This window comes from Muntiacus reevesi, chromosome 17 (genome assembly GCF_963930625.1).
Source record: "Muntiacus reevesi chromosome 17, mMunRee1.1, whole genome shotgun sequence".
Classification (NCBI taxonomy): domain Eukaryota; kingdom Metazoa; phylum Chordata; class Mammalia; order Artiodactyla; family Cervidae; genus Muntiacus; species Muntiacus reevesi.
Genome location: NC_089265.1, coordinates 7460467 through 7486253, shown reverse-complemented (window position 1 = coordinate 7486253; position 25787 = coordinate 7460467). Strand labels below are relative to the sequence as shown.

General features: G+C 43.1%; 1 protein-coding gene across 1 annotated transcript in view; it reads left to right on the top strand.

Annotated features, from left to right (window-relative positions):
- Nucleotides 1-8545, top strand: part of MTMR9 (myotubularin related protein 9) — a 60532-nt gene extending 51987 nt beyond the window's left edge. The window contains exons 8-10 of the mRNA XM_065907812.1: nt 2224-2444; nt 4212-4363; nt 7661-8545. Coding sequence (XP_065763884.1) covers nt 2224-2444; nt 4212-4363; nt 7661-7824 — 537 coding nt within the window. The 3' untranslated portion in view covers nt 7825-8545. The remainder of the gene's footprint in view (nt 1-2223; nt 2445-4211; nt 4364-7660) is intronic.
- Nucleotides 8546-25787: the final 17242 nt, after the last annotated feature.

Below are 25787 nucleotides of genomic sequence, written 5' to 3'. Positions count from 1 at the left end.
GAGGAGTGGGGACTTCTAAGTAGGAAGCGAGTGCTTCAGCGCTTTGTGTTCTCACCTGGCTCCATCCTGACTTCTTCCCCAGCCAGGCTGAAGTCCTTCTCATCCTATAAGATCCAGCTCAGTGTCGCTTTCATGAAGTCTTGGGAACCTTAACTTCCTCCACAGATAAAACTGATCTCATTTTTGTCACACTTTGTTTCCCGAACTAGACCCAAATATAGTGACTTCTTTGAGTTCAGAGACCCTTGCCAAGTTCAGCTGTTTACTCCTTGGACACAGCACAGTGCTGGCCTATGAAATGCTGAAGGGCAGCTAAGATAAAGGTCTCATAAAATAGATGGAAATCCTCCAAGCTAGAGATTAATTGAAATGTTTGTGCACGGTGTCACTTAGTATATAATTGTGATTGAAAGCAAATGTTTAGATATAACTTGAAAGTAGAATTCTCTCTCTTCTAGCCCTTCCAGTTAGAATTCTTATTTATTATGTGTTAATGCTGTTATGTTTACCACATCTACCCACTCTGACAGTGGTCCTTTATCTCTCAGTCGGACTGTCCTAAGTATTTGGTGATCTTATACAGCTACATTCCTTGTGAGCACAGCAAACAAATGTGCATGATTTGTGTGTGTGCTCAGCCGTGTCCGACTTTGTGATCCCATGGACTGTAGCCCACTTGCCAGGCTTCTCTATCTACAGGATTTCCCAGGAAAGAATATTGGAGTGGGTTGCCCATTAAAGATCCAAAGATAAAACAAGTGTGTGAAATACCTAGAAGGATGTGGTTGTGGGGATAACGTCAGTACTCAGGTTCTGGGTAGGCCGGAGAGCCAAATGATTTGAAAATTTCCTTTGGCCAGTAGATGGCGACTCTTCAGTTCTTTTGGTGAGGAGAAGGAAACTAAGGAGAGCTTTGTCTCTAATATACAAGTATTCCTACAGATGTCTTCATGACAGTAACTCCTTTTCATATGTTCAGTTCAGTTCAGTTGCGTCCGACTCTTTGCGACCCCATAGACTGCAGCACACTAGGCCTCCCCGTCCATTGCCAACTGCTGGAGTTTACTCAAACTCATGTCCATTGAGTCGGTGATGCCATCCAACCATCTCATCCTCTGTCGTCCCCTTCTCCTCCTGCCTTCAATCTTTCCCAGCATCAGGGTCTTTTCAAATGAGTCAGTTCTTTGCATCAGGGGACAAAATTATTGGAGTTTCACCTTCAACGTCAGTTCTTTCAATGAATATTCAGGACTGATTTCCCTTAGGATGGACTGGTTGGATCTCCTTGCAGTCCAAGGGACTCTCAAGAGTCTTCTCCAACACCACAGTTCAAAAGCATCAATTCTTCGACATACATGATTACTGAGAAAACCATAGCTTTGACTAGATGGACCTTTGTTGGCAAAGTAATGTCTCTGCTTTTTGTCAAGCTGTCTAGGTTGGTTACAACTTTTCTTCCAAGGAGCAAGCATCTTTTAATTTCATGGCTGCAGTCACCATCTGCAGTAATTTTGGAGCCCCCCAAAATAAAGTATGTCACAGTTCCATTGTTTCCCCATCTATTTGCCATGAAGTGATGGGACCAGATGCCATGATCTTAGTTTTCTGAAGCCTTACTAATATCAGGAGTGACCTGATGAAATCTCTCTGTGAGAACCCCATATTTATCTCATGTAGTGGTGAGGCTAATGGCACTTGCTCCAGGCTACAGCACTCTGGCTGGATAGAAGGGGAGGGCTGACCTTTGTTTTGTACCTGCAGAACTTAAAACGTTCTCTCACTTTGCTCCAGATTTCACAACCTAGTAAGATTTATATTATGTTTATTATTACTGGACTTCCCTGGTGGTACGGATGGTAAAGCGTCTGCCTACAACGCGGGCGACCCAGGTTTGATCCCTGGGTTGGGAAGATCCCCTGGAGAAGGAAATGATATTCCAAGAACAACCACAGATTTTATGGCTAACTGTGTAGCCTTGTTAAGTTCTGGGATGGCCAATAAGTTCGAGTTTTTCCAAACTTTTTGGTCAGCCCGATATTTGGAAATCTTGTCTTTTTCCTTAATTGAAGATTGTCTTAAACTAAGAAATCACTAAAGATCAGTCACCCAAATTATATGATGTTCTATGTAGTAGTTTTGTTGCAACTGTGTGAAATTGCTAATAACGTGCCATAATGTGGTCTCACTAGGATATGACTGCTGTGTTTCCACCTTTTCTCTTAGGCTGGTCACCCGTTCCAGCAGCGCTGCGCACAGTCAGCCTACTGCAATAGCAAGCAGAAGTGGGAGTCACCCGTGTTTCTTCTCTTCTTGGACTGTGTGTGGCAGATACTTCGTCAGTTCCCTTGTTCTTTTGAATTTAATGAGAATTTCCTCATCATGCTCTTTGAGCATGCTTACGCCTCACAGTTTGGAACATTTCTGGGCAACAATGAAAGTGAAAGGTGGGTACACTGCTCATGTGGGGGCCATTTTCAGTTGTTTTGGTTATTTCCTAAAAGAGACAAGGATTTGCTTCTATGTTAACGTTATCAATATTTAAAAGATGTTGGTGGTTACCATTAGTATTACTGAGAGTCCTCCTGTATGAGTCCAGATGCCACATGTTTATTATGAGCCTGTCACATGCTAGATGAGAGCATATCCTAGATTTTGTTCTTTTAGGTTAAAATGAGTCCATATACTGATTAAAAAGCTTTGAGTAAATTAAGCAACCATTAAAATGTTACTTTCCCTTTATAAGAACAGTACCTGACACCTGTAAGAAGCTTAAATGTATAATCTAATTCTACCTTCCATGCAGTTTTACAGAGTAGAAAGGTAATATCCAGAGAAGTTAATGATTGTCCAGGGACACCCAGCCAGTTGGTCACCAGGCCTTCCTGCTCCTGTTCTCAATTGTGTCTCTTACACCAAGAAACTGTCCTCAGGCCCAGAGAGCCAGTCTCACTTCATCACCCAGAAGCCATCAAGTGTATAGGTTTGATTAGAAGATTCATATCAGAATGATCATTAAAAGATGCTTAACTGGTCATCTTCTCACTTGGGTACAATCCAAGGGCTTCCTCTGGGTGAGAGACAGGATTTGTCTCTTGACTGGCAGCTGGCATCGTGTAGTTGAATAATAAATGTAAACAATTAACAGTCTTCACAAAGGAATGGAATCACTGAATCTTTACCAGTTGAAAATTCAAGCAATACATTTTTCTTTTTTTTAACTTTAAAGCTGAATTGGCAAATATTTCAACATTAGATTTTCTTATAGATTCTTGTAGGGAAAAATTTAGAACTATTTGCTCTAGAAAATTCTGTCACCATAGTTTTCTCATTGTGTTTTGGCTATAGTTAACTGCAGCCACAGGATTCACATAATCAGTTTGACTAATTGGTGTGTTTATATTTTATACTGCTCTGTATCCCAAGGGTATTTGCTGAGTGTTTTCTTTGATGATAGTATGGAGTTGAGATAGGATTAACTTGTTCAAGTTGAAATGTCTTACTGTACTGCTTGTCACACCACAGGCCAATAAATTGAGACAAGTAGTCAGGGCAAAGAATAGCAACTTTATTAGGAAAGCCAACAGATCAGGAAGATGGTGTATTAGTGTCCCAAAGAAGTGTCTTGCCTAGGTTTGGATGCTAGGTACTTTTATAAAACAAAGAAGGGGAGGAGCTAAGGAGGTAAAGTTAAAAAAAAGTAAGTTGTTTGAAATGTTTCCTGGTTCCAGCCAGATTTGGGAGGGGATGTGTTAACTTCTTTCCTGCAGCCATTCATGGGTGGGCCTGGTAAGGATGTTTCCTGTGAGCAAAACAAATATATTTTAGCTTAGCATTCAGACATGGAGGCAGGGTTCCCAGAGATGGGCCATTATGTATACCTCAAGCTATAAGCAGCATCCTTTTAGTGATAAAACTTATAGCAAAAGGACTAGAATACAAAAATTAAAGTAAAAGAAACAGATCCAATATGGAATCAGATTTATTTACTTGTTATAGGTCTGCTGAGATTTTCTGTTTCTTCAATTTAGGTAATTGTTGACAGTTAAAAATGCTGACAAATATTTCAGTTTGACAACATTTTGTTCCTCTGGTAAAAATCTTGTGTTCTGCCTTCCAATGTACAGAGAAAAGAAATGGTCCTGTTAGAAGGAGCATTTAATAGTGGTTGTCATACATTAATTGGTTTAACTGCAGTTTTCTTTCTTGATCAGATGTAAGTTGAAGCTGCAGCAGAAAACGATGTCTCTGTGGTCCTGGGTCAACCGGCCCAGTGAACTGAGTAAGTTCACCAACCCTCTCTTTGAAGCCAACAATCTTGTCATTTGGCCGTCTGTTGCTCCACAGAGTCTGCAGCTGTGGGAGGGTAAGTCATGCATCCTTTGCAAACCCTTTGTTGATAGTCTAGGATGTTCTCTTGACTGCCTGTGGGTACACGAGTACATGTATACTGCTGTTTATATCAGATATTTTCTCAAGATAAGAAGGTACGTTACTTCTTTTTATTGTGATAAAAACACAAAATTTACCAAGGTAATACTTAACTGCACACAGAGATGGTCAAGTGTATCACGTTGTTGTGAAACAGGTCTCCAGAACTTTTCCTCGTGTAGCTTGACGACTCGGCACCCACTGAGCAGCAGCTGCTCAGAGTCCCTGTCCGGCCCCGGCAGCCACCGCTCTGCTTACTGCTGCTGCTCACCTGAGTGGAACCGTACAGGACTTGTCCTTTTGTGACTGCCTGATTTCACTGAACGTAATTATTGTGCTCACGGCTCATCCATGTAGTGGCATGTGATGGGATTTCCTTTTTAAGGCTGAGCAGTTTTTCACTGTGTGTATACATTTTGCTTACTCATTCATATGTCAGAGGACACCTGGGCTGCCTCTACCTTTTGGCACACAGGTGTGCAGATCTCTCCTCAGGATCCTGCTTCTGATGCTGGAATTGCTGAATCGTAATTCTATGTTCAGTGTTTTGAAGAACAGCCATACTGTTTTCCGTAACAGTCGTACCATTTTACAACCCCATCAGCAGTGGACAAGGGTTACAGTTTCTTCACATCTTTGTCAATACTTATTTCCGGTTTTTCCCCCGTCTTTGATAGGTCATCCTAATGGGAGTAAGGGAAAGTACATTACTTTTTCTGTAAGAAAGTGATAGATAGTTGGGACAGGAATAAATTGTAAGCTCTTAGGAGATGGTTTCTGTTCCCTTTATAAGCTAGTCTTTAGGATAGAGTCTTCTGTTAAATGCTGTTGAAGGGTTAATGAGCTAGTCCCTTTTAGTAAGCTTCCATAAAATGTACATAATGTCATCCATCAAGGCAGTAATGCAGATGTCTTGTTTAAGTGGAAAAATAATAATCCAGACGTGATTTTCATATCTAAAGAAGAGTTTATACCTGCATTGGTTTCAGATTCTGAAGCTTATCTCCTTAAATACTCAATGCAGTCAGTTCAGTCACTCAGTAGTGTCTTAACTCTTTGCAACCCCATGGACTGCAGCAGGCCAGGCTTCCCTGTCCATCACCACCTCCTGGAGCTTGCTCAAACTCAGTCCATTGAGTCGGTGATGCTATCCAGCTACCTCATCCTCTGTTGGCCCTTTTCCTCCTGCCTTCAATCTTTCGCAGCATCAGGGTCTTTCCATTGAGTCAGTTCTTCACATACCTTAAATACTGAAGCTTGTTTTTTAAAAATTACCAAATACTTATCTAAAATATATTATCTTTTCATTACACAAAGGGTATAACAAACCATTTAATTTCTTTTCAACCAATTTGAAGGTGGTAAGTACATTTTTAGTCGTCTTTATGTTAAACAAGGGCATGCCCACAGGAAAGGCAGCTGTTTGGTAAACTAAAGTACCATCCCCACCCGTTATTTTACTGTGTTCTCCTGTGTGAGACTCAGGGACACGTCTGTTGTGGAAACTGCCTGCCCATTGTATGTGTGAGGGGGTCTCAAGTTGCTTTCCTTTTCTGGGTTTGACACGGAGCCTACTTCTGTCACTCCTCTGGCTGTCAGCTCTCTGGCTTGTTCTGCATGGGATATCTGTCATTAGCTGCCTCCTCCCCCCTCAGCGTGCGCTTCTAATCTTATCGGTCGAGGTGTGCCGTGTTTAGCACTGTGGGAAGGTGGCCCCGACCTTAGAGTCTCCCGGGGCTCTGAGCCTCAGCTCAGTTTTCTCCTCCTTGTGTAGTCAGTCACAGGTGCAGGAGAGATAACAGCTGCACTTCTTGTTAGGAATCTGGGACAGTTTACCTAAAAGCCACTGTCATGTTTAATTACAGAAACGAGAGACTAGTTATTTGGGAGGAAAGGCAAACTTGAGAGCCAGATGGCTCCTGAAGGACAATTTAACTGGTTTTTACAAAACCATTGAAAGTTCAGGGATTGAGTGATAGAAGAAAATTTTTTTATATGGATGCGTTCCTGCTACTCCATTAAGGACAAGATTTCCCTCCGGGTTCGATCCTTGGGTCGGGAAGATCCCCTGGAGAAGGAAATGGCAACCCACTCCAGTATGCTTGCCTGGATAATCCTGTGCATGGAGGAACCTGGTGGGATATAGTCCATGGGGTTGCAAAAAGTTGGACACGACTGAGCAACTTCACTTTCACCACTTAGAACTGGATGAAATTGTAAGTTGGATAAAAATATTCTCATGGTAAGTATATGGATTGTAGAATGACACCATTGTGGCCTTAAAATGTCTCTTTGCTGTTTATATCTACACCGAAGTTAACCGTTAACAGTAAGTAATTCCTGTATTGAAGAACAGGATTTTAAAAATACACTCAATAAAAAAATCAACAAGGTCGGTCTTTAGTCTGTGTTTCTATCTTCCTTCTTTGATAAGAATGTAAGTAGTATTCGGACACATACAGAAGGACTGTCTAGGGTGCATGGCAGTTTGGTTTATGGAAAGGGTTCTAATAACTCATAAAATCTTTGTGAACTTACCAGCTACTGGTAAGTTGCTACTGGTACATGCATGCTGCAGTCTGGAAGTATTTGTACCTCCTGACTTGAATATCTTTAAGACATCACTTTGAGCTGATATCAGTAACATATATGTATGTACAGGAGAAAATGTCTTTTTATCTATAATAAAAGAATAATTAATGTTATGTGGGGGAAAAAGCAGTATCCTACAGAATTGGAAGATGGTCTCTTAAGAAACAGAGAGGGGGAGAGGGTACTGAAGTTCTGGCTTTTTAAACAATTTGTGTGGGTGCTTTTGCTTTAACTGCAAAATGAAAATGATTTCACACCTATAGGCGGTCTTACAGGTCTGGATAAAGTTCTGTAATTGTTTTAAAAAAGAATATTTGTACTGTGAAACTGTGAAGTTTATGGCATTGTAAATGATTAGTTTGTATTCCTGAATATAATCAGAACTGCATTTTAACCTATTTCATAATGTTATGGGGTTTTCTGAATAATAAGCATGCACATAGTGACTTCTTGAACACTGTTCAGCTGCACTCTTTGAGTTCCTCAGATTGCCGTACATATTAGAGTATAATAAAAAAACAGATGTGAATTGTGAAAAAAGAAAAGTGTTGTAATATATGGGATTATGTATTAGCCACAAGTATAATGCTAATCCATGATGTGCATCTTTTTCCCTTCTGTTCTTTCGTGGATTCAATAGGTATTTTTTTACGCTGGAACAGATCCTCCAAGTATTTGGATGAAGCATATGAAGAAATGGTTAACATCATAGAATACAACAAGCAATTACAAGCGAAAGTAAATCTCCTTAGGAGGCAGCTGGCAGAACTGGAGACTGAGGATGGGGTGCAGGAGAGCCCCTGAATCCTACCCACTGCAGCCCTCGCAGGACCGTGCAGGCTGGCAGCCCACCTGTGTCTCCTCTGCCCTCAGCTCACCACCACACGTTCAGCCTTGAACGGGTTTTAGGAGTGAGAACCTTCTAATGTAATGGACTCCTCAATACTTTAAGAATGAAGCTTGCTATTACTCATGTTACACGTGGCCTGTTGGGGCTCTTCACTCTGGGAGCAGGAAGGAGGTGCTAGTCATTTTATGTGAAACAGGTGACCTATTTAATGCCGTTTGTGTTATACACCATTTCATTGTAAGCTTTTCTCTGCATCTGCTTTGCAAACAGCGCTCCAGACCAGTCAAGGATATGACTAATCTCTTTAGGGAATATTTGTTAGTTTAAAAAAGGATCAGACTTTTTAAGCACTCCAAATATAGAAACATTTTTCAAACCTGAAATTGCTGGTAAACCAAGACTTTTTTGTTTAACATGCTGTTTCCAATACCTTTGCCAGATAAAATAGCCCTTCTTCTTTTAACACAGTTTTGGACTGACAAGAGTGGAATTCATGTCCTCATTCTGGTTTGTCAAGAAAGCAAAAGCTGAATATTTATTCAAGGTAAATTATTTTTACAAGGGCAACAGCTAAAGTCTTCTGATATTTACATTTAGAAGAAGTAAATTTATTTTAACCGTAGACACTAAAAGTATGTGCAATTTAGAAATAAAGGAGAAATTTGTTACTGATAAGGTGTCAGTAGTGTCGAATTGGTTCTTCAGGGTTTTGGTCATACATTTTAAATGTGTCAAATGCTGGATGTAACATTAAACCATCATTTAGAATAGATGTTAATTTGTTGTAATTAAGCTACAAATACGGTTACCTTAAACCAGAGATGCACTGCCCTTGTCTGAAGTTCTTATTGCACTGGTTTATGTACAGAAGTGTGTGCTTAATTGTTTTGTTTTTAAATATTCTAAGTTTACCAAGGTTATGATTTTCTTACTCACTTGAGCCTTTTGAAAATTTATCTCGACTCTGCTGGTTTGTCTATTAGACAAATATAATTTCAGTAGTTTATGAACATGATGCTGGTATGTTTTAAACTTCAGAAGCCAATTTGAAATGTTCTCAGTGTTACAGAAACAGTGATGACCTTATGCTATAGGCTGGTTTTTGCCTGCGACTCTGACAGTTCATGATTAGGTGCTTTCCATGTATATTTCTACTTTGTGGCATTGCTCGTTTTAACAAATACTTTCAACTGTAGTTTTCCCTTAAAAGGACAGTTGAAGGGTAATCTTTAATATCATTTCGATCCCATCTATATATAACCATTTCATTGTAAAACACACCAAAACTGAACCTAGCTTTAGAGTTATGTATTGAGTTAAAATTTTAGCTCTTCAAAATCAACTCTAGCAAAATCTATAGCCACATTCAGAAGCTATAGAAAGCAGCAAATACTTTCTATCTCCAAAAGAGTTGCCAAGACATCTTTTTCCCCTGTTTCCTCAGACTCAGAGCAAAAGGCTAGACAACTAATCTATAGTCAGAGCTTTCTTTTTGGTAAATTTGTTTTTCTCCTCTAAGTTCAGTTTTACTCCTGGCCTGTTTTCTTGCCTATAGTTAAGAATCTTGGGGCATTCAAGTCCTCACCTAAAGAAAGGCTAATGAGGGAAGGAGCAAAGATGTACTTTCTTGCTATAGGTATTTTTGTGTGCTGTGTGAAATGTCTCTGTTAATTTTTTAAAAAAGGAAACACTAGCTTTTTAAATGAATCCTCAAAATTGAAGAAGGAGCCTTTTCCTTCTGTTAACCAACCTGTAAGGAAAACTAGAGAATTTTTGGTGATTTTTTTTTTTTTAAAGAAGTGACTCTCAGTAGTAATGTTGGTTGGCCGTTGGCCATATGGTTTCTGCGGGTGGAAACATTAGAGGGCTTGGTCATGGAGAAACTGTATGCCAGCATCTCATACCTGTCTTCCTGACGAACATTTCACACGTGAGCCAGAGTACGGTGATAACAGAGTGTTTCCATTTCTTTTCTTTCTCTTACTGAGACAGCAATCATACGCAGTTTGGACAAGTTTGTGTTTTAGTGTTAATTTATAATTAGGGATTGTCCAAACTATAGTTCTGTTTACAAGACGTAAAAACAAACTTTTGTTATCAATGCACTTTCAAAGGGGTCATCTAATAATGTAAATACTAAGGTTTTCCCAAACTTGAGAATTCTGACAAAGACAAAAGTTTTATCAACATAATTTTGAAGAGGGTTTTTAGTAATACTATTAAATTATTCATCCCTTGGATGAAAAGAATAATTACAGTGGATATATTAATAAGATACTTACTGAAGGTTAAGTTTGGAGAACTGTCTTTGATAAAGGCGGCTTTAAAAACTTTCATAATGAAGAGAATAGTGGCTCAATTAGTGAGAATGCAGATTGCCCCATACAAGCATTACGTGACGTTATAATCAAGTTCATGTACATTATGCAGCTTCTGTATTTATTCATTGTGAAGGCTGGTTTCCATTTTTGGAGTACAAAAAAGTAAGCCCCCCCAAAGAATATTTTAATACAAAGGACTGCTGCAGTGCAGGGATCTTTAGATTTAAATTAATATATATTTTTTTTTAATCAGAAGAAACAGTTTGGTTATATCAAAATGCTGAAACTTTTTGGGTGGTTTAAGACTTGTCAGTAATTGTTTCAAATTTTTTGTTTTGATTTTATTAAATGGGAAGAAAATAAGCAGAAATTATAAAACCTGATAGAAATAAGATAACTTTATAGCTTGTTTTAAACCTAAGAAAAATTAGGCCTTTGAAACAAGATTTTAAAGTGATTTTGGGGAAAACTTTGGGAGACAATAATCATTTAAGATACATATTTTTGTATGTATCTTATTTTAAAACTTTCCTTTGAACTCCTCAGCCTGATTTTGTAGAGGTGATACATAAGTCACTGCTTTTCATTTTAAAGGATGAAATTAAGTGAGATTTTAGTTTTTGATTCAGTCTTTCTTAAAGAAAAAAAAAAATATCATGGAAAAGATCTGACCAGTTATTGTCGCTTGAAGTGAAAAACAAGAGGAACATTGTGCGGCATTACAAAGAAAACCCCTCAGAGACGTAACTCTCTAGTTATCTGGTTTCAAGAGTAGCTGCTTTAATGGTCAGTTCTAGCTAGGACATCAGGTTCACTTACTGTCTATCAGACCTTCACCTGGGATACAGTTTTGGTATCTACCCACATCCAGATTTTATGAATTAAAATGACACAAGTCTATTACGAGCACCCTTTATCAGAGAGGTACTTCCTGGACCAAAAAAAATGGGCAATATTTAGAATAGTTAATCCTCTGTCCTGGAAGCTTTGAAATTTTCCAGAGAATGAAGTCATTCAGTCTATCTGATCCAGGTTATCCTATACCTCAGGACAACATAGAGGAGTCATTTCTTATTCTTAAACGTGACACAGACTCCACCCACCCACCCCTGCCCCCAGAGCATGCACACTAAATTACTATAAGTAGCATTTTTGTGTAATTCACCATCATAACAGAAAGCTGTAAAGGACTGGTCGCTGCACCCGTATTTACTCCCGGGTGATGGGGACGGTTGTTTTCTCACATTTGGTTTCTTAAATAAAAACCGCTTCTCCTTTCACTCAGTCTTTACAACCTGCCATCCAGGGCATTTCCTTCCTTTCAGCCAGAAGCCCAGAAAAGACCTTCTGAAACTACGCTAGGTTTTAGAAAGTCTGAACTTGTTATCTGCTGCTGCTGTTGCTAAGTCACTTCAGTCATGTCCGACTCTGTGCGACCCCATAGACAGCAGCCCACCAGGCTCCCCCGTCCCTGGGATTCTCCAGGCAAGAACACTGGAGTGGGTTGCCATGTCCTTCTCCAATGCATGAAAGTGAAAAATGAAAGTGAAGTCGCTCAGTCATGTCCGACTCTTAGCGACCCCATGGACTGCGGCCTACCAGGCTCCTCCGTCCGTGGGATTTTCCAGGCAAGAGTACTGGAGTGGGGCGCCATTGCCTTCTCCGGAACTTGTTATCTAAATCCCCTCAAAAAACAAAACAAAAAACTGATGTCCTATAATTGAACCACAGTGCAGAGCTGTCGTTTGTGCTTAATTAATGAAAGATAACAGGACTCAGTGTGGACACTACATCGTCCTGAAAATGGTTCCTGATGAGAGCTCACTGTCTTCAAAAGCAGTTCTCTATAACCATCTGTGAGGATACATATTATGTGTGTGATTTCTGATAAAAAGTGGTGTAACACTGCCCGTGTCTGTCAACCCAAGACATTTGCTTCAATTTTCCAAATGCACATATTTTTGGAGAGGTGGATTATTCTATACAAATACTCCTCGAGTTCTCTTGTTTAGAGTCTTTATAGATATATTACCATCTATACTGAAAATCTTGTACTTGCACAAGTTATTAAAAAAAAAATAATAACTATGTATTTCTTCAATAACCAGGTACTTGAAGTTTACTCTTGATATATTTGAATGTGATTGTTGGATTTAAGTGCACTATTACTCATGTCTTACACAATAAAAATTGCACTGTATGGAAAAATGTATCTATAATGTATGCTTTGCAAAAACCTCAGAGTGCTGTAATGTACAGGTTTCTACATGGTGAACCTGTCTGCATCTAGGGGAAAATGACAAACTTTCGTAAGTCTGTGTAACATTTTAGTATAATCTGTAATGTTCCCTTAAGTGGTAAGTTCACTTATGTCCTAGAATCATTTCTCTTGAATTGGCTGCTCTGTCAAGCTTGGTTTACTGAATCAAAAGACAGTCTTGTTGAACATGGTACAGTTATTTTTAGTGTGTGAGATTTCTGTGTTATGATCCCCCTCTGCCTAAGAGGACTGTTGCACAAATGCTAGTGTTAAATATCTATAGACAATGGTAATAAAATTTGAATACATTCAAATGCAAGAAATTAAATCAATAGGCTGACTTTTTTCCCAAATATTTATAAAGCTTTTTGCAGTATCTTAATTAAAATTGCTATATACATGGGTAGCTCAGATGGTAAATAATCTGCCTGAAATGCGGGAGACCTGGGTTCGATTCCAGGGTTGGGAACATCCCCTGGAGAAGGAAATGGCAACCCACTCCAGTATTCTTGCCTGGAGAATCCCAAAGACAGAGGAACCTGGTGGGCTACAGTCCATGGGGTCGCAAAGAGTTGGTCACGACTGAGCGACTAACACTTGACACTTCATATATTTTTGGCCTTTATGTTTTGAAAAAATTCACATCAGTAGAAAAGTTGCAAATAGTGCAATGATCTCCCACATACTGTTCACCCAGGTGGAATGCTTTATAAATCAACATAGGCATAGGCTTGAACACCCTTGAGTCTATGTGTGTGTGAGAGAGAGACAGCATGTGTGTACCATCACTGTTGTTGTGGTGAAACATCTGCAGGTATGTGCAGACATCATGACCTTTCCACCTAAACTTCACAGGTATCTCCTAAGAAGTAGGAGTAGATATTGAAAATACTATTCAGTGTGTAGTGAAAAGAACTTCCATGAAAGGCACTCAATTATGGTGAATTATTAGAGACATGCAAAATGAAAATTACACATATCACCTCACACCAGTCAAAATGGCGATTATAAAAAAGGCTACTGACAGTAAATGGTATAGTGGGGAGCTTAGGAAAAGGGAACCCTCCTATAATGCTGGTGGGATGTAATTGGTAACAAACCCTATAGAGAACATTATGAAAGTGTGTCTAAATGATGAAAATACAGCTACCGTATGATCAGACAGGCACATTCCTAAGAGAATAAGATGAGAAAACAAGAATTCAAAAACAAGTGCACCCAGGCATGCACTGTAGCACTATTTACAATACTCAAACAGAAAAGCAAACCAAATGTCCATCGACAGATGAATGAATAAGGAAGTGACACAGTTCCACAATATAATAGGATTCTGCCATGAAAAAGAATGCCATTTGTAGTAACCTGTGAATTGGGAGACAATATGGTATACAGTACTAAGGGAGGTAAGTCAGAAAAAGACAGACATCATATATCAATTGTATGTGATATGGAAAAATTGATACCAGTCCACTAATCTATGAAAGTGAAAGAGATGCACAGACTTAGAAAACAAACACATGGCTACCAAGGAGGAAGGTAGGATGGGGTCCATTAGGAGGTTGGGAGTCATGTATCACACTGATACAAAGACTGTCAACAAGGGACAAACAGCTATGCAGGAAAGCAGGTAATACAACAATGTGCAGTGACTCATGTGAGAAGGCAAACGTCGAACAGGTATGTATACATGTATAACTAAATGAGGTCCTGTGTACCTACAACATCCACAACAATAAGTCAGATATACTACAATAAATGGAGAAAAAAAGTAAGAAGACATAAGCTGACGGTGGTTCCAGCTGCTATATTCAACCTAATGTAGAATCAGATAGTCTAACTGACCACACGGCTTTCATTAGCATAGTACTGGAGTTGTGCCGTCTTGTGGCGGTTTCCAACAACAGGAACCTAAAACCTTTTCCTTTTGATTCAAAAGGACTACTAGACTGTAAATGATACCTGCTGTCAAACAATTTTCATATAACTAATTGAAAATATTTTTTTTTGCAAAAGAAGAAGACTTGGAAACTAATTACAACTGGTAAACACTAGTTTCCTTGTTAATGGTTATAAAATGTCCATGAAACATGCTCAATATTGTGAATCCATACACAGGAAAATTTAATTTGAAAAGGAATAAACTGGTTCCATATGAAGAGCCATCATCAAAAAGTCAATACAAAAAAAAAGAGGAAAGAATAAATGGTGGAGAGGCCGTGGAGAAAAGGGGAACTAATTTATGGTGCAGCTGGGACGTAAATGATAACAACTACTATGAAGAACAATAGAGACGTGCCCTGAAAAGGTGAAAATTCAACCACGGGTGATTGGGCAGACCCACCTCTTAAGAGTGTATTTGGAGAAACCCACATTTAAAAGACACAAGTGATCTAACGCAGGCTCTACAGCACCATTCACAACAGAGCACATGGGAGCACACAGAATGTCCGTGGATAGGTGAGTCCAGAAACAAGTGATCACAATGGAAGACGACTCAGCCATGAAGAAGAATGAAAGTGCCATCTGCAGGAACATGGTTACACCTACAGCTAATCGTACTAAGTGAAGTCAGTTCAGTTCAGTTACTCACTCGTGTCCGACTCTGTGATCCCATGGACTGCAGCATGCCAGGTCTCCCTGTCCATCACCAACTCCTGGAGTTTACTCAAACATGTCCATTGAGTCGGTGATGCCATCCAACCAGCTCATCCTCTTTCGTCCCCTTCTCCTCCTGCCCTCAATCTTTCCCAACATCAGGGTCTTTTCAAATGAGTCAGTTCTTTGCATCAGATAGCTAAAGATTTGTAGTTTCAGCTTCAGCATCAATCCTTCCGATGAATATTCAGGACTGATTTCCTTTAGAATGGACTGGTTGGATCTCCTTGCAGTCCAAGGGACTCTCAAGAGTCTGCTCCAATACCCCACTTCAAAAGCATCAATTCTTCTGTGCCTAGCTTTCTTTATAGTCTAACTCTCACATCCATACATGACTTGTGGAAAAACCATAGCTTTGACTACACAGACCTTTGTTGGCAAAGCAATATCTCTGATTTTTAATATGCTGTCTAGGTTGGTCATAACTTTTCTTCCAAGGAGTAAGCGTCTTTTAATTTCATGGATGCATTCACCATCTGCAGTGATTTGGGAGCCCAAGAAAATAAAGTCAGCCACTGTTTCCACTGTTTTCCCATCTATTTGGCATGAAGGGATGGGGCCAGAGGCCATGATCTTAGTTTTCTGAATGTTGAGCTTTAAGCCAACTTTTTCACTCTCCTCTTTCACTTTCATCAAGAGGCTCTTTAGTTCTTCTTCACTTTCTGCCATAAGGGTGGTGTCATCTGCATAGCTGAGGTTATTGATATTTCTCCCGGCAATCTTGATTCCAGCTTGTGCTTCTTCCAGCCCAGCATTTCTCATGATGTACTCTGCATATAAGTTAAATAAGCAGGGTGACAATATACAGCCTTGACGTACTCCTTTCCCTATTTGGAACCAGTCTGTTGTTCCATGTCCAGTTCTAACTGTTGCTTCCTGACCTGCATACAGATTTCTCATGAGGCAGGTCAGGTGCGTCTGGTATTCCCATCTCTTGAAGAATTTTCCACAGTTTGTTGTGATCCACACAGTCAAAGGCTTTGGCATAGTCAATAAAGCAAAAGTAGATATTTTTCTGGAACTCTCTTGCTTTTTCCATGATTTAACAGATGTTGGCAATTTGATCTCTGGTTCCTCTGCCTTTTCTAAAACCAGCTTGAACATCTGGAAGTTCACAGCTCACATATTGCTGAAGCCTGGGTTGGAGAATTTTGAGCATTACTTTACTAGCGTGTGAGATGAGTGCAATTGTGCGGTAGTTTGAGCATTCTTTGGCATTGCCTTTCTTTGGGATTGCCATGAAAACTGACCTTTCCCAGTGAAGTCAGTCAAAATCAAAGAGCAATATCATAAACTATCCCATGAATCTGAAATGCACATCGTGAATACATGCAGGACATGACAAACAGGCACAGAAATGGAAAAACTTGTGATTAACGAAGGAGAATGAAGGGGCCGAGGGATCCACTATGCAGGTTGAGATGAAGAAACAAACTATCACATATACCGTAGATAGTCAACCAGGACCTGGGGACACGAAGGTGGTTCTGAGAAGGCTCAGGAATAGCACACATGAGAAAAGAATCAGCGAAGAGTTGAGTAGCTGTCTCATGCAACTGTGAAACTGAAAAAGACTCGAGTCCCACGGTACCGTACGCCAATGCTACTCCAACTCTGGGGGAAAAAAGCGTAAAACAGAGAAACCAGACCCAGGCATTTGGCGTTCAATCTGGCACATCACACCATCCTTCACAATCCCAGAACATGACTTCCAGAAGCTCTGACTGCTTTAGAAACCAGAGCCAGGGATGAAGAGATCCTTCTGCCTCCTAGCCCTATGGCCCAACAACAACTTGAACAAGACTGATTCTCAGAACTTAATATTCATGGAGGCTACTGAGCTTGAAATAATACCTGTCCTCCAAGCATTTCAAGGGGTTAGTCATGGAAAAGAATTACAAACGGGAAAGTAGAAAGAAGAAATGATCACCAGGCAACTGTCACTCCCACCATTAAAAAAAAAAAAACCACTTAAAATGATGTTCAGGACGGCGACTTATTAGAGACATTCAAAGCAAACTGGGAGGAGGGATCACGAGGCACCACTGAAACAGCCATTATCAGAAGATCAACAGAAAAGCTAGGAGTGAGGTGAAGGGAAGGGGGGACCCTCCCAGGGTGTGGTGGGGAAGAGCCACTAAAGACAATGGGATGCAGGGGCCTTTCAAAGAAATTCAGACAATGAGCTACCGTATGATCGGGCAGTCCCCCTCTTCACAGTGTATGGTTTGAAAACAAGAAGTCCAAAGGACCCGTGAACCACAGCAGGCACCACTGCGGTATTTACAATATCCTGAAATCGCAAGCAAACCAGATGGGCGTGGCCAGATGAATGGAGACAGAAGCGATGCACACACAAGAGGGAATTTGTTGCAGCTGGGGAAAGGAAGGCCATAATGCTATCCACAGGAACTTCTGCACCTAACAATGACCTCAGGGAGGTCAGAAAGACGAACACTAACATAGCAACTATCACTTACAGGTGAAATGGAGAGACATCTGCACCCAGCAACGACTGCGTTCCAAAAGTGAAAGTGACACAGATTTAGAACACAAAACGGATGGTTGTCAACAATGGAAAAAGGGGGTTGCGGGCATGGAGGCGATGGCTGGGAGAAACTCATACCCACTAATACAGAGAAAACAGGGATTCTGCAGGGACCTCCTGCAGAGCAAGGGTGCGGAACCAGGCACTCTGGAATAACCCACACGGGCAAAGAAAGCCAAGAGGAGGAGACGTGTAGGAGGACATGGGGGAGATGCTGCACGCCTGCAGCCGACAGGGCGCTGGAAACAAACGCAGCCCTGTCCCAAGAACTGTATGTTCCACGTGAGAAAAACGAGACAGTTCCTGGGGGCAGACCCACCTCTAGGGGTATATCTGCAGAAACCCAGCTTCCAAAGAGACAAATGACCCACGTGGGCCCCACAGCACCACATAGGGCACAGAGGACACGGCAGCACACAGAATGTCCATGGACAGGTGAATGCAGAAAGACGCCATCTAGGAAGACAGTGGAAGATGACTCAGCCATGAAGAAGAACGAAAGAATGCCCTTTACAGGAACATCGTTAAATCCAGAGATAATCCTACTAAGTGAAGTCAGTCAGAATCAGAAAGAACACTATCATAAGCAATCCCATGCATCTAAAAATGCACACTGCTAATTGATTCAGGAAAGAACCAAGAAACAGACTGAGCAGCAGAAAAACGAGCTTCTGATTCCCAGAGGAGAATGAAGCGGACCAGGAATAAATTAGGATGTTGAGATGAACAGTATCAAACTATCACATGTATAGTAGCTAATAGGCAAGCACTTAGGCACGTCTGGCCAGTCCTCTCAACACTGTAATTGTGAGGCTGTCACAGCTAACGCCATGGCAGGCAGCCTAGAGTAGGAGTAGGCCTGGTTTCCCAGGGTAACATAATTATCAGGCCTCCTGGAGCCAGTCAATCAACATATGCCTAGCCAGAAGAAAGGGAACCTATTAGGGGAAAGCTGAAAGCCCCACTTTTGTAGGGCCAACAAAAATTACCTTGCAACTGTGTAACCAATCCACTTACGCCAACTACCCACTGTGTAACCAATCCGATTGCGCCAACTACCTGCTGCTGGTTTTGACCTAATAAATACCCGAGAGAACTGGGGCTCGGGGCCTTTCGTCCTCACACACCTGGTGGGGGTGGGAGGCCCTGGCTCGAGTCAGTAATAAATTCCCCTATTGCGAGTTGCATTGTTTCGAGGAGTCTTCTTTCCCGACCGGGGACTCGGACTACGGGCAGAACATTTGGGGGCTTGTCTGGGATCCCTTGACCAGGGAAGAACGCTCTTTGGAACAAAGGGGAAAAAGACAGGTAATAGCACCGATGCTCAGGCAGGTTTATAAAAAGTCCAGAGTAAAGCTGAGGCCCCGCTGTGAAGCGGGGAAGGTTTCTGGCGCAGAAAAAGTCCAGAGTAAAGCCGAGACCCCGCTGTGAAGCGGGGAAGGTTTCTGGCGCAGAAAAAGTCCAGAGTAAAGCCGAGACCCCACTGTGAAGCGGGAAGGTGTCTGGCGTTAGGGAAAGCTTTCCATAAGGGAACAGACTAGCCATTCCGGCTGGAGTGAGGCCGAGGCCAGCGAGCGCGCTGGGAGGCAGTCAGCTCTGCGAGAAGGAGACCTCCTCTCCTAAGCCCGAATCTGGGGAACAGTGGACGCCATATGGTAAGGTGACCCTTGTTCCAGAGGATCTGTGTCATTGGCGGATGTATGTCTGTCTGTGTGTTTTTCTGTATAACTGCCGGCATTGTCTCCTGTCTCATTGTTCTCTGGTGTGTCGTTGTCTACTTCCTATAAAGCCTTGGAGCCTCATTTCTGTTTCTGGGAGTTTCAGTGAACAGGCTGACAGTTGTCGGGGCAACTGACGAGTCCCGGCCAGGGCTACTCCCTGGCAGATTCTGAAGGCCTCCCAACAGGTCCGCCCCAGTAACGGGAGCCTGAGAGGGTGAAACTCCTTTCTTTTTTCTCGTATTCTAAACCGAGAATCTGGCCAAATAAAAAGCCGTCTGTGTGGGCACGGGACAGGCACTTAAGAGCCGATAGGGCGCCTGCCACTAGAAGACTCCCATGAAAGGATAAGGGGGTCACAGAACGGGCTAGAAACCCTTAGGGTGCCCGCCCCCAGCAAGAAAACTTCCGTGCAACGACGCAGGCACATAAGCAGTTCCAAAAGCATACCACAAGCCCAACCTCCTGGCCGCCACCATTCCCGATAGGATTTATTGGTGGTAATTCTCGGTGACTTTCTTCTGACTCTCACTATGAGGCAAAGAAAATCTACTCAGTCTCTCTCTCATGACTAATCATTTCTCGGAGGTCAGGGCTAGTGTGTATGATCTGTTGCTACTGGTTACAAAGAGTAAATTAATAACCTTTTGCTCTGCAGAGTGGCCCACCTTCCAAGTTGGATGGCCTCCAGAAGGAACTTTTCAACCTTCTATTATTCAGGCGGTGAAAGAAAAAGTTATGGCTCCTGATCCCTGGGGCCACCTAAGCCAAGTCCCATATGTTATGGTCTGACAAAATCTAGTAGAAGATCCGCCCGAATGGTTAAAACCTTTTGTTCACAAACTCCCTGATTCTCCTAATATACAGGCCCTGGTTACAGAAACTCCCACTCCCCCAGAAGAAGCCAAAAAGAATAAGGCCCAAAACTGGTCTTGCAGGAATCCTCGGACCGGAACCTGATTGACTTGGAGATGGAAATTAGGCCCCCACCATATGCCCCTCCTCCGTTGCAGGTACCCCCGGGGGGAAGAGCCCCCTTGATGAATCAGAAGGGGTGGGGGAGTCCCGACCCCGAAGAGAGAATAGAGGGGGTGGGGGTAAGCGAGATCATGGGGACCCAGAGTTACCTTCATCTACTGTACAGGCACTCCCCATCCGGGTGGGACCAGCTAACCCGGACGGAAAGCGAACCTATCAATACTGGCCCTTTTCCCATTTTGTTCACTCATAACCCCACCTGGGATGATTGCCAGCAGCTGTTGCAGGTGCTCTTCATCACAGAAGAACGGGAGCGAATCCTGGCAGAGGCGCAAAAACAGGTCCCGGGGGTCAATGGGAGACCAACCGCCCAGCCTCATCTCATGGACGAGGGGTTTCCTCTGTTGCGGCCTAACTGGGATTTTGAGCGAGTGAAAGGTAAGGAGCGTCTCCGAGTGTACCGCCAGACTCTAATGACTGGCCTGCGGGCCGCAGCTAAAAAGCCAACAAATTTGGCAAAGGTAAATTTAGTAAGGCAAGAGCCCCCTGAGAGCCCGTCAGCCTTCCTAGAGAGGCTAATGGAAGCCTTTAGACAATATACACCTATGGACCCCCAGGCTGAAGAATCACGCGCTGCAGTTCTACTAGCATTTGTGAATCAGGCAGCCCCAGATATTAAGAGAAAATTACAAAAGATAAAAGGGTTAGGAGAACAGACAATACAAGATTTACTGAAAGCAGCTGAAAAGGTGTTTAATAATAGAGAGACCCCAGAAAAAAAGGGAAAAACGACTTCGTCGAGAGGAAAGATAACTAGCTGAAAATATCAGGAAAGAAGATAGGAAACATAGGGCAAAGGAAAACCAGAAAAACCAGAGAGAGCTAGCCAAGACTCTTTTTGTGGGGATAAAGGCCGGAACAGAATTGAGGGAGCCTCGAGGCCTCCAGACAAAAAAAAAAAAAGAGAGAGAGAGAGACCAAAAAGGCAGGCCCTAAAAAAGATCAGTGCACTTACTGCAAAGAACGGGGGCACTAGAAAAAGGAGTGCCCTAAGAGTGACCTGAAGAGAGAGAATTTCCCCTGGAACTCGAGTTCTATATGTGGGGGAAGACAGTGACTAGGGGAGTCAAGACTTGACACCCCTCCCCGAGTCCTGGGTAACCATACATGTAGAGGGGAAACCCATTGGCTTCATGGTGGACACTGGCGCCCAACACTCTGTTTTAAATCAAAAACTGGGACCAATGTCTAAGAAAACCAGCTTGGTGCAGGGAGCCACAGGGACAAAAAATTATCGTTGGACCACAGAACGGAAAGTAAACCTGGGGACACATCAGGTGTCCCATTCATTTTTGGTGATACCAGAATGCCCAGCCCCTCTGCTTGGATGGGACTTGTTGACTAAAGTTAATGCTCAGATCCATTTTGACCCTGGGGGAATGTCAGTCACGGATGGACTTATACATGTCTTGTCTCTGGCTTTAAGAGATGAATACAGACTTTTTGTGCCGAAGCCCTCAGAGGTTATAGCACCAGATATACAACCGTGGGTCCACAAATACCCGTTGGCATGGACAGAAACAGCAGGAATGGGACTGGCTAAACAGAGACATCCGGTCGTCATTGAACTAAAAGCCAAGGTGACTCCTGTGAGGGTGGAGCAATATCCTATGAGCCAGGAGGCTCGGTGGGGGATCACTCCCCACATTCGACGGCTCATGGATGCCAGAATTCTCAAGCGGTGCCAATCCCCTTGAAACACCCCCTTACTACCGGTGAAGAAGCCAGGGAGTACGGATTACAGACCTGTCTAGGACCTACGAGAAGTCAACAAGCGGGTGAGTGACATACACCCTACTGTCCCCAACCCGTATACCCTCCTGAGCAGTCTGCTGCCTGAGTACACTTGGTACACTGTGTTGGACTTGAAAGATGCTTTCTTCAGCCTACCCCTGGTGGCCCAGAGCCAGAAAATATTTGCCCTTGAGTAGACTGAGGGGGAAGTCCAACCGGTAGTACAACTAACTTGGACCCGCCTCCCACAAGGGTTCAAAAACTCCCCTACCTTGTTTAATGAGGCTTTGAGTAAAGACCTCTATGAATATCGGACTCACCACCCAGAGGCCATCCTGCTGCAATATGTAGATGACCTTATGTTGGCTGGAACCACAGAGGAGGCATGCAGCCGTGCCACCAGTGACCTCTTACAGACTCTAGGCACCTTAGGACATCGTGCTAGCACAAAGAAGGTGCAAATATCCTGGCAAGAGGTCACCTATTTGGGGTATAAGATCAGGCAGGGGCAAAGGTGGCTAACTCAGGCCATGAAGGAAACAATATTGCAGATACCAGAGCCCAAGACCCCCCGCCAGGTGAGAGAGTTTCTGGGGACCGTTAGATATTGTAGGCTGTGGATCATGGGGTTTGCTGAGAAGGCCCGGCCCTTGTATGAGGGAAGTAAAGAGACCCCAGACTGGGCTTGGACTGAGCCAATGTAACAGGCTTTCCAGACACTCAGACGGGCCCTACTAGAAGCCCCAGCCCTTGCCCTGCCTAACCCAAATAAGCCATTCCAGCTGTTTGTAGATGAAAAGCAAGGAATAGGAAAGGGGGTCTTGACACAACAATGGGGACCATGGAAGCGGCCGGTAGCATACCTTTCAAAGCGATTGGACCCGGTGGCCTCTGGGTGGCCCCCTTGCCTCCGCATCATTGCAGCCACTGCCCTCCTCGTCCACGATGCCGACAAGCTGACATATGCACAGCAACTCTGGGTTCACACCCCCCACGCCATCGAAGGGGTTTTAAAGCAGCCGCCAGATCAACGAGGATACCACCCTCCAAAAGGATGACAAAGATAGATGGTACCGAGATCAAAAGAACAACCTGATATTGCCTGCCATCCTGGGTCGTCACCTATGTGAACACCTGCACACAACTACACACTTGGGGAAAAAAAAAAAAAACCTTGACACTTCTCCAGACGGCCTGCCTGAGGTTCCCTTGACAAAATGCAACTGTACGAGAGATAATCCAGGCTTGCAAAGCATGCCAGCTGATAAAGACAGAGAAAAGGCAGCACACTGGAACGAGGTACCGAGGGGAAGAGCCAGGGCAACACTGGGACATAGATTTCACTGAGGTAAGGCCAGGCAAGTACGGGTATCGCTATCTGTTGGTTCTGGTAGATACCTTCTCGGGATGGGTAGAAGCCTTCCCCACTAAGGGAGAGACAGCAACAGTGGTTGCTAAAAAGATCTTAGAAGAGATAGTGCCTAGGTATGGGCTGCCATGGGCTCTGATAACAGACCTGCCTTTGTGAGCCAGACTGTACAAGGGCTGGCCCAAGCTCTGGGGACAAAATGGAAGTTACATTGTGAATATAATCCCCAGAGCTCAGGACAGGTTGAGAAAATAAATCGGACCCTAAAAGAAACTTTGACAAAGTTGGCAATAGAGACTGGCGGGGACTGGGTGACCCTCCTTCCCTTCGCGCTCTTTCGAGCACGTAACACCCCTTATAAGCTAAATCTTACCCCTTTGAGATTCTGTATGAAAGACCCCCTCCTGTGTGTCCTATATTCGAGGGAAAATGCCTACCACCCCCTACCTTGGGACAATTCCAGCAATCACTGATGGCATTAAGTAAGGTGCATAACCATGTTTAGAAATTGATTCGAGAGATACACGAGGGAACAAGCAAGGAAACCATCCCCTCACATAATATTGGCTCGGGTGATTGGGTTTGGGTAAAACGACACCAATCTAAAGCATTAGAACCTAGATGAAAAGGCCCTTATGTTGTTCTCCTTACCACTCCTACTGCTGTTAAGGTCGACAGGATCGGGCCCTAGGTTCACTGCAATCACGTGCGGCAAGCCACCCCGGAAGAACAGGAAAAGATGCAAGCAGAATCAGAGACAAGACCTCACCCATCAAACCCTTTGAAACTGAAACTCGTATGACGGGAGCCCTCTTAACTCTCCTGCTGATGACAGTTTTCATCGGCCCAGGAGCAACCAGCCACAACCCCCATCAGCCAGCTAACCTGACTTGGGTGATCTACAATCCTGAGACTGGAAAAGTGCTTAATTCGAGCTCCAACGTGGCCCCCAAAGAGACATGGTGGCCACTACTGACCTTTGATTTGTGTGTGCTGGCGGCTGACAGTAATGGGTTTGGTCCCCACCAACTGACCAAGTTCTTTGCCCACGGCTCTTTCCGTCTGTTCACCTGTAACTGTGAGCGAAAAGGCCCACAGTACTACAAACAGGTGCCTGTCTGTGTCTGCCCGGGGAGAAGAAGAGATTGGAACCAAATTAAAAAGTGTGGGGGAGTTAACTCTTTTTATTGCGCCGCTTGGGGTTGCAAAACCACGGAAACAGTCCATTTCGCACCTCCAAGAATCCTTGAGCTTCTTGGCTGAAGTAGTGTTACAGAATAAGAGAGGTTTAGATTTGTTGTTTCTGCAACAAGAAAGATTATGTACAACACTGGGGAAAAAATGCTGTTTCTATATCGACCATTCAGGGGTGGTACAAAAATCTTTCCAAAAAGTAAGAGAGGGACTAGCCCAGCGAAAGAAAAAACGAAAAGCCCAACAAGGCTGGTTTAAATCTTGGTTTCAGTGCTCCCCTTGGTTGACCACTTTGATTTCCACCCTCCTGGGTCCACTCATAGTATCAATATTGTTACTGACCTTTGGTCCATGCATTTTAAACCGTCTGGTCTCATTTATTAGGGAGCACCTAAATACCATCCAAATTATGGTATTGAGACAAAAATATCAGTCAATTTCACAGGGTGAAGAGAAAGATTTCTCTACAAAAGTACAAAGACAGGGGGGAAATGTGAGGCTGTCACGGCTAACACCATGGCAGGCAGCCTAGAGTAGGAGTAGGCCTGGTTTCCCAGGGTAACATAATTATCAGGCCTCCTGGAGCCAGCCAATCAACATATGCCTAGCCAGAAGAAAGGGAACCTATCAGGGGAAAGCTGAAAGTCCCACGTAGGGCCAACAAAAATTACCTTGCAACTGTGTAACCAATCCGCTTACGCCAACTACCCACTGTGTAACCAATCCGATTGCGCCAACTACCTGCTGCTGGTTTTGACCTAATAAATACCCGAGAGAACTGGGGCTCAGGGCCTTTCGTCCTCACACACCTGGTGAGGGCGGGAGGCCCTGGCTCGAGTCAGTAATAAATTCTCCTATTGCGAGTTGCATTGTTTCGAAGAGTCTTCTTTCCCGACCGGGGACTCGGACTACGGGCAGAACAGTAATGACCTCCATGAAACAGAATCGAAAGATGAGTTGATGTCTCTATATGTGAAACAGATAAGGACTATGGACACACAATATTGTACCAAGGCCCCTCCCATTCCAGATAAAAAGTCATTGAATGAGACAGACAAAACGAGACCCAGGCATTTGGTG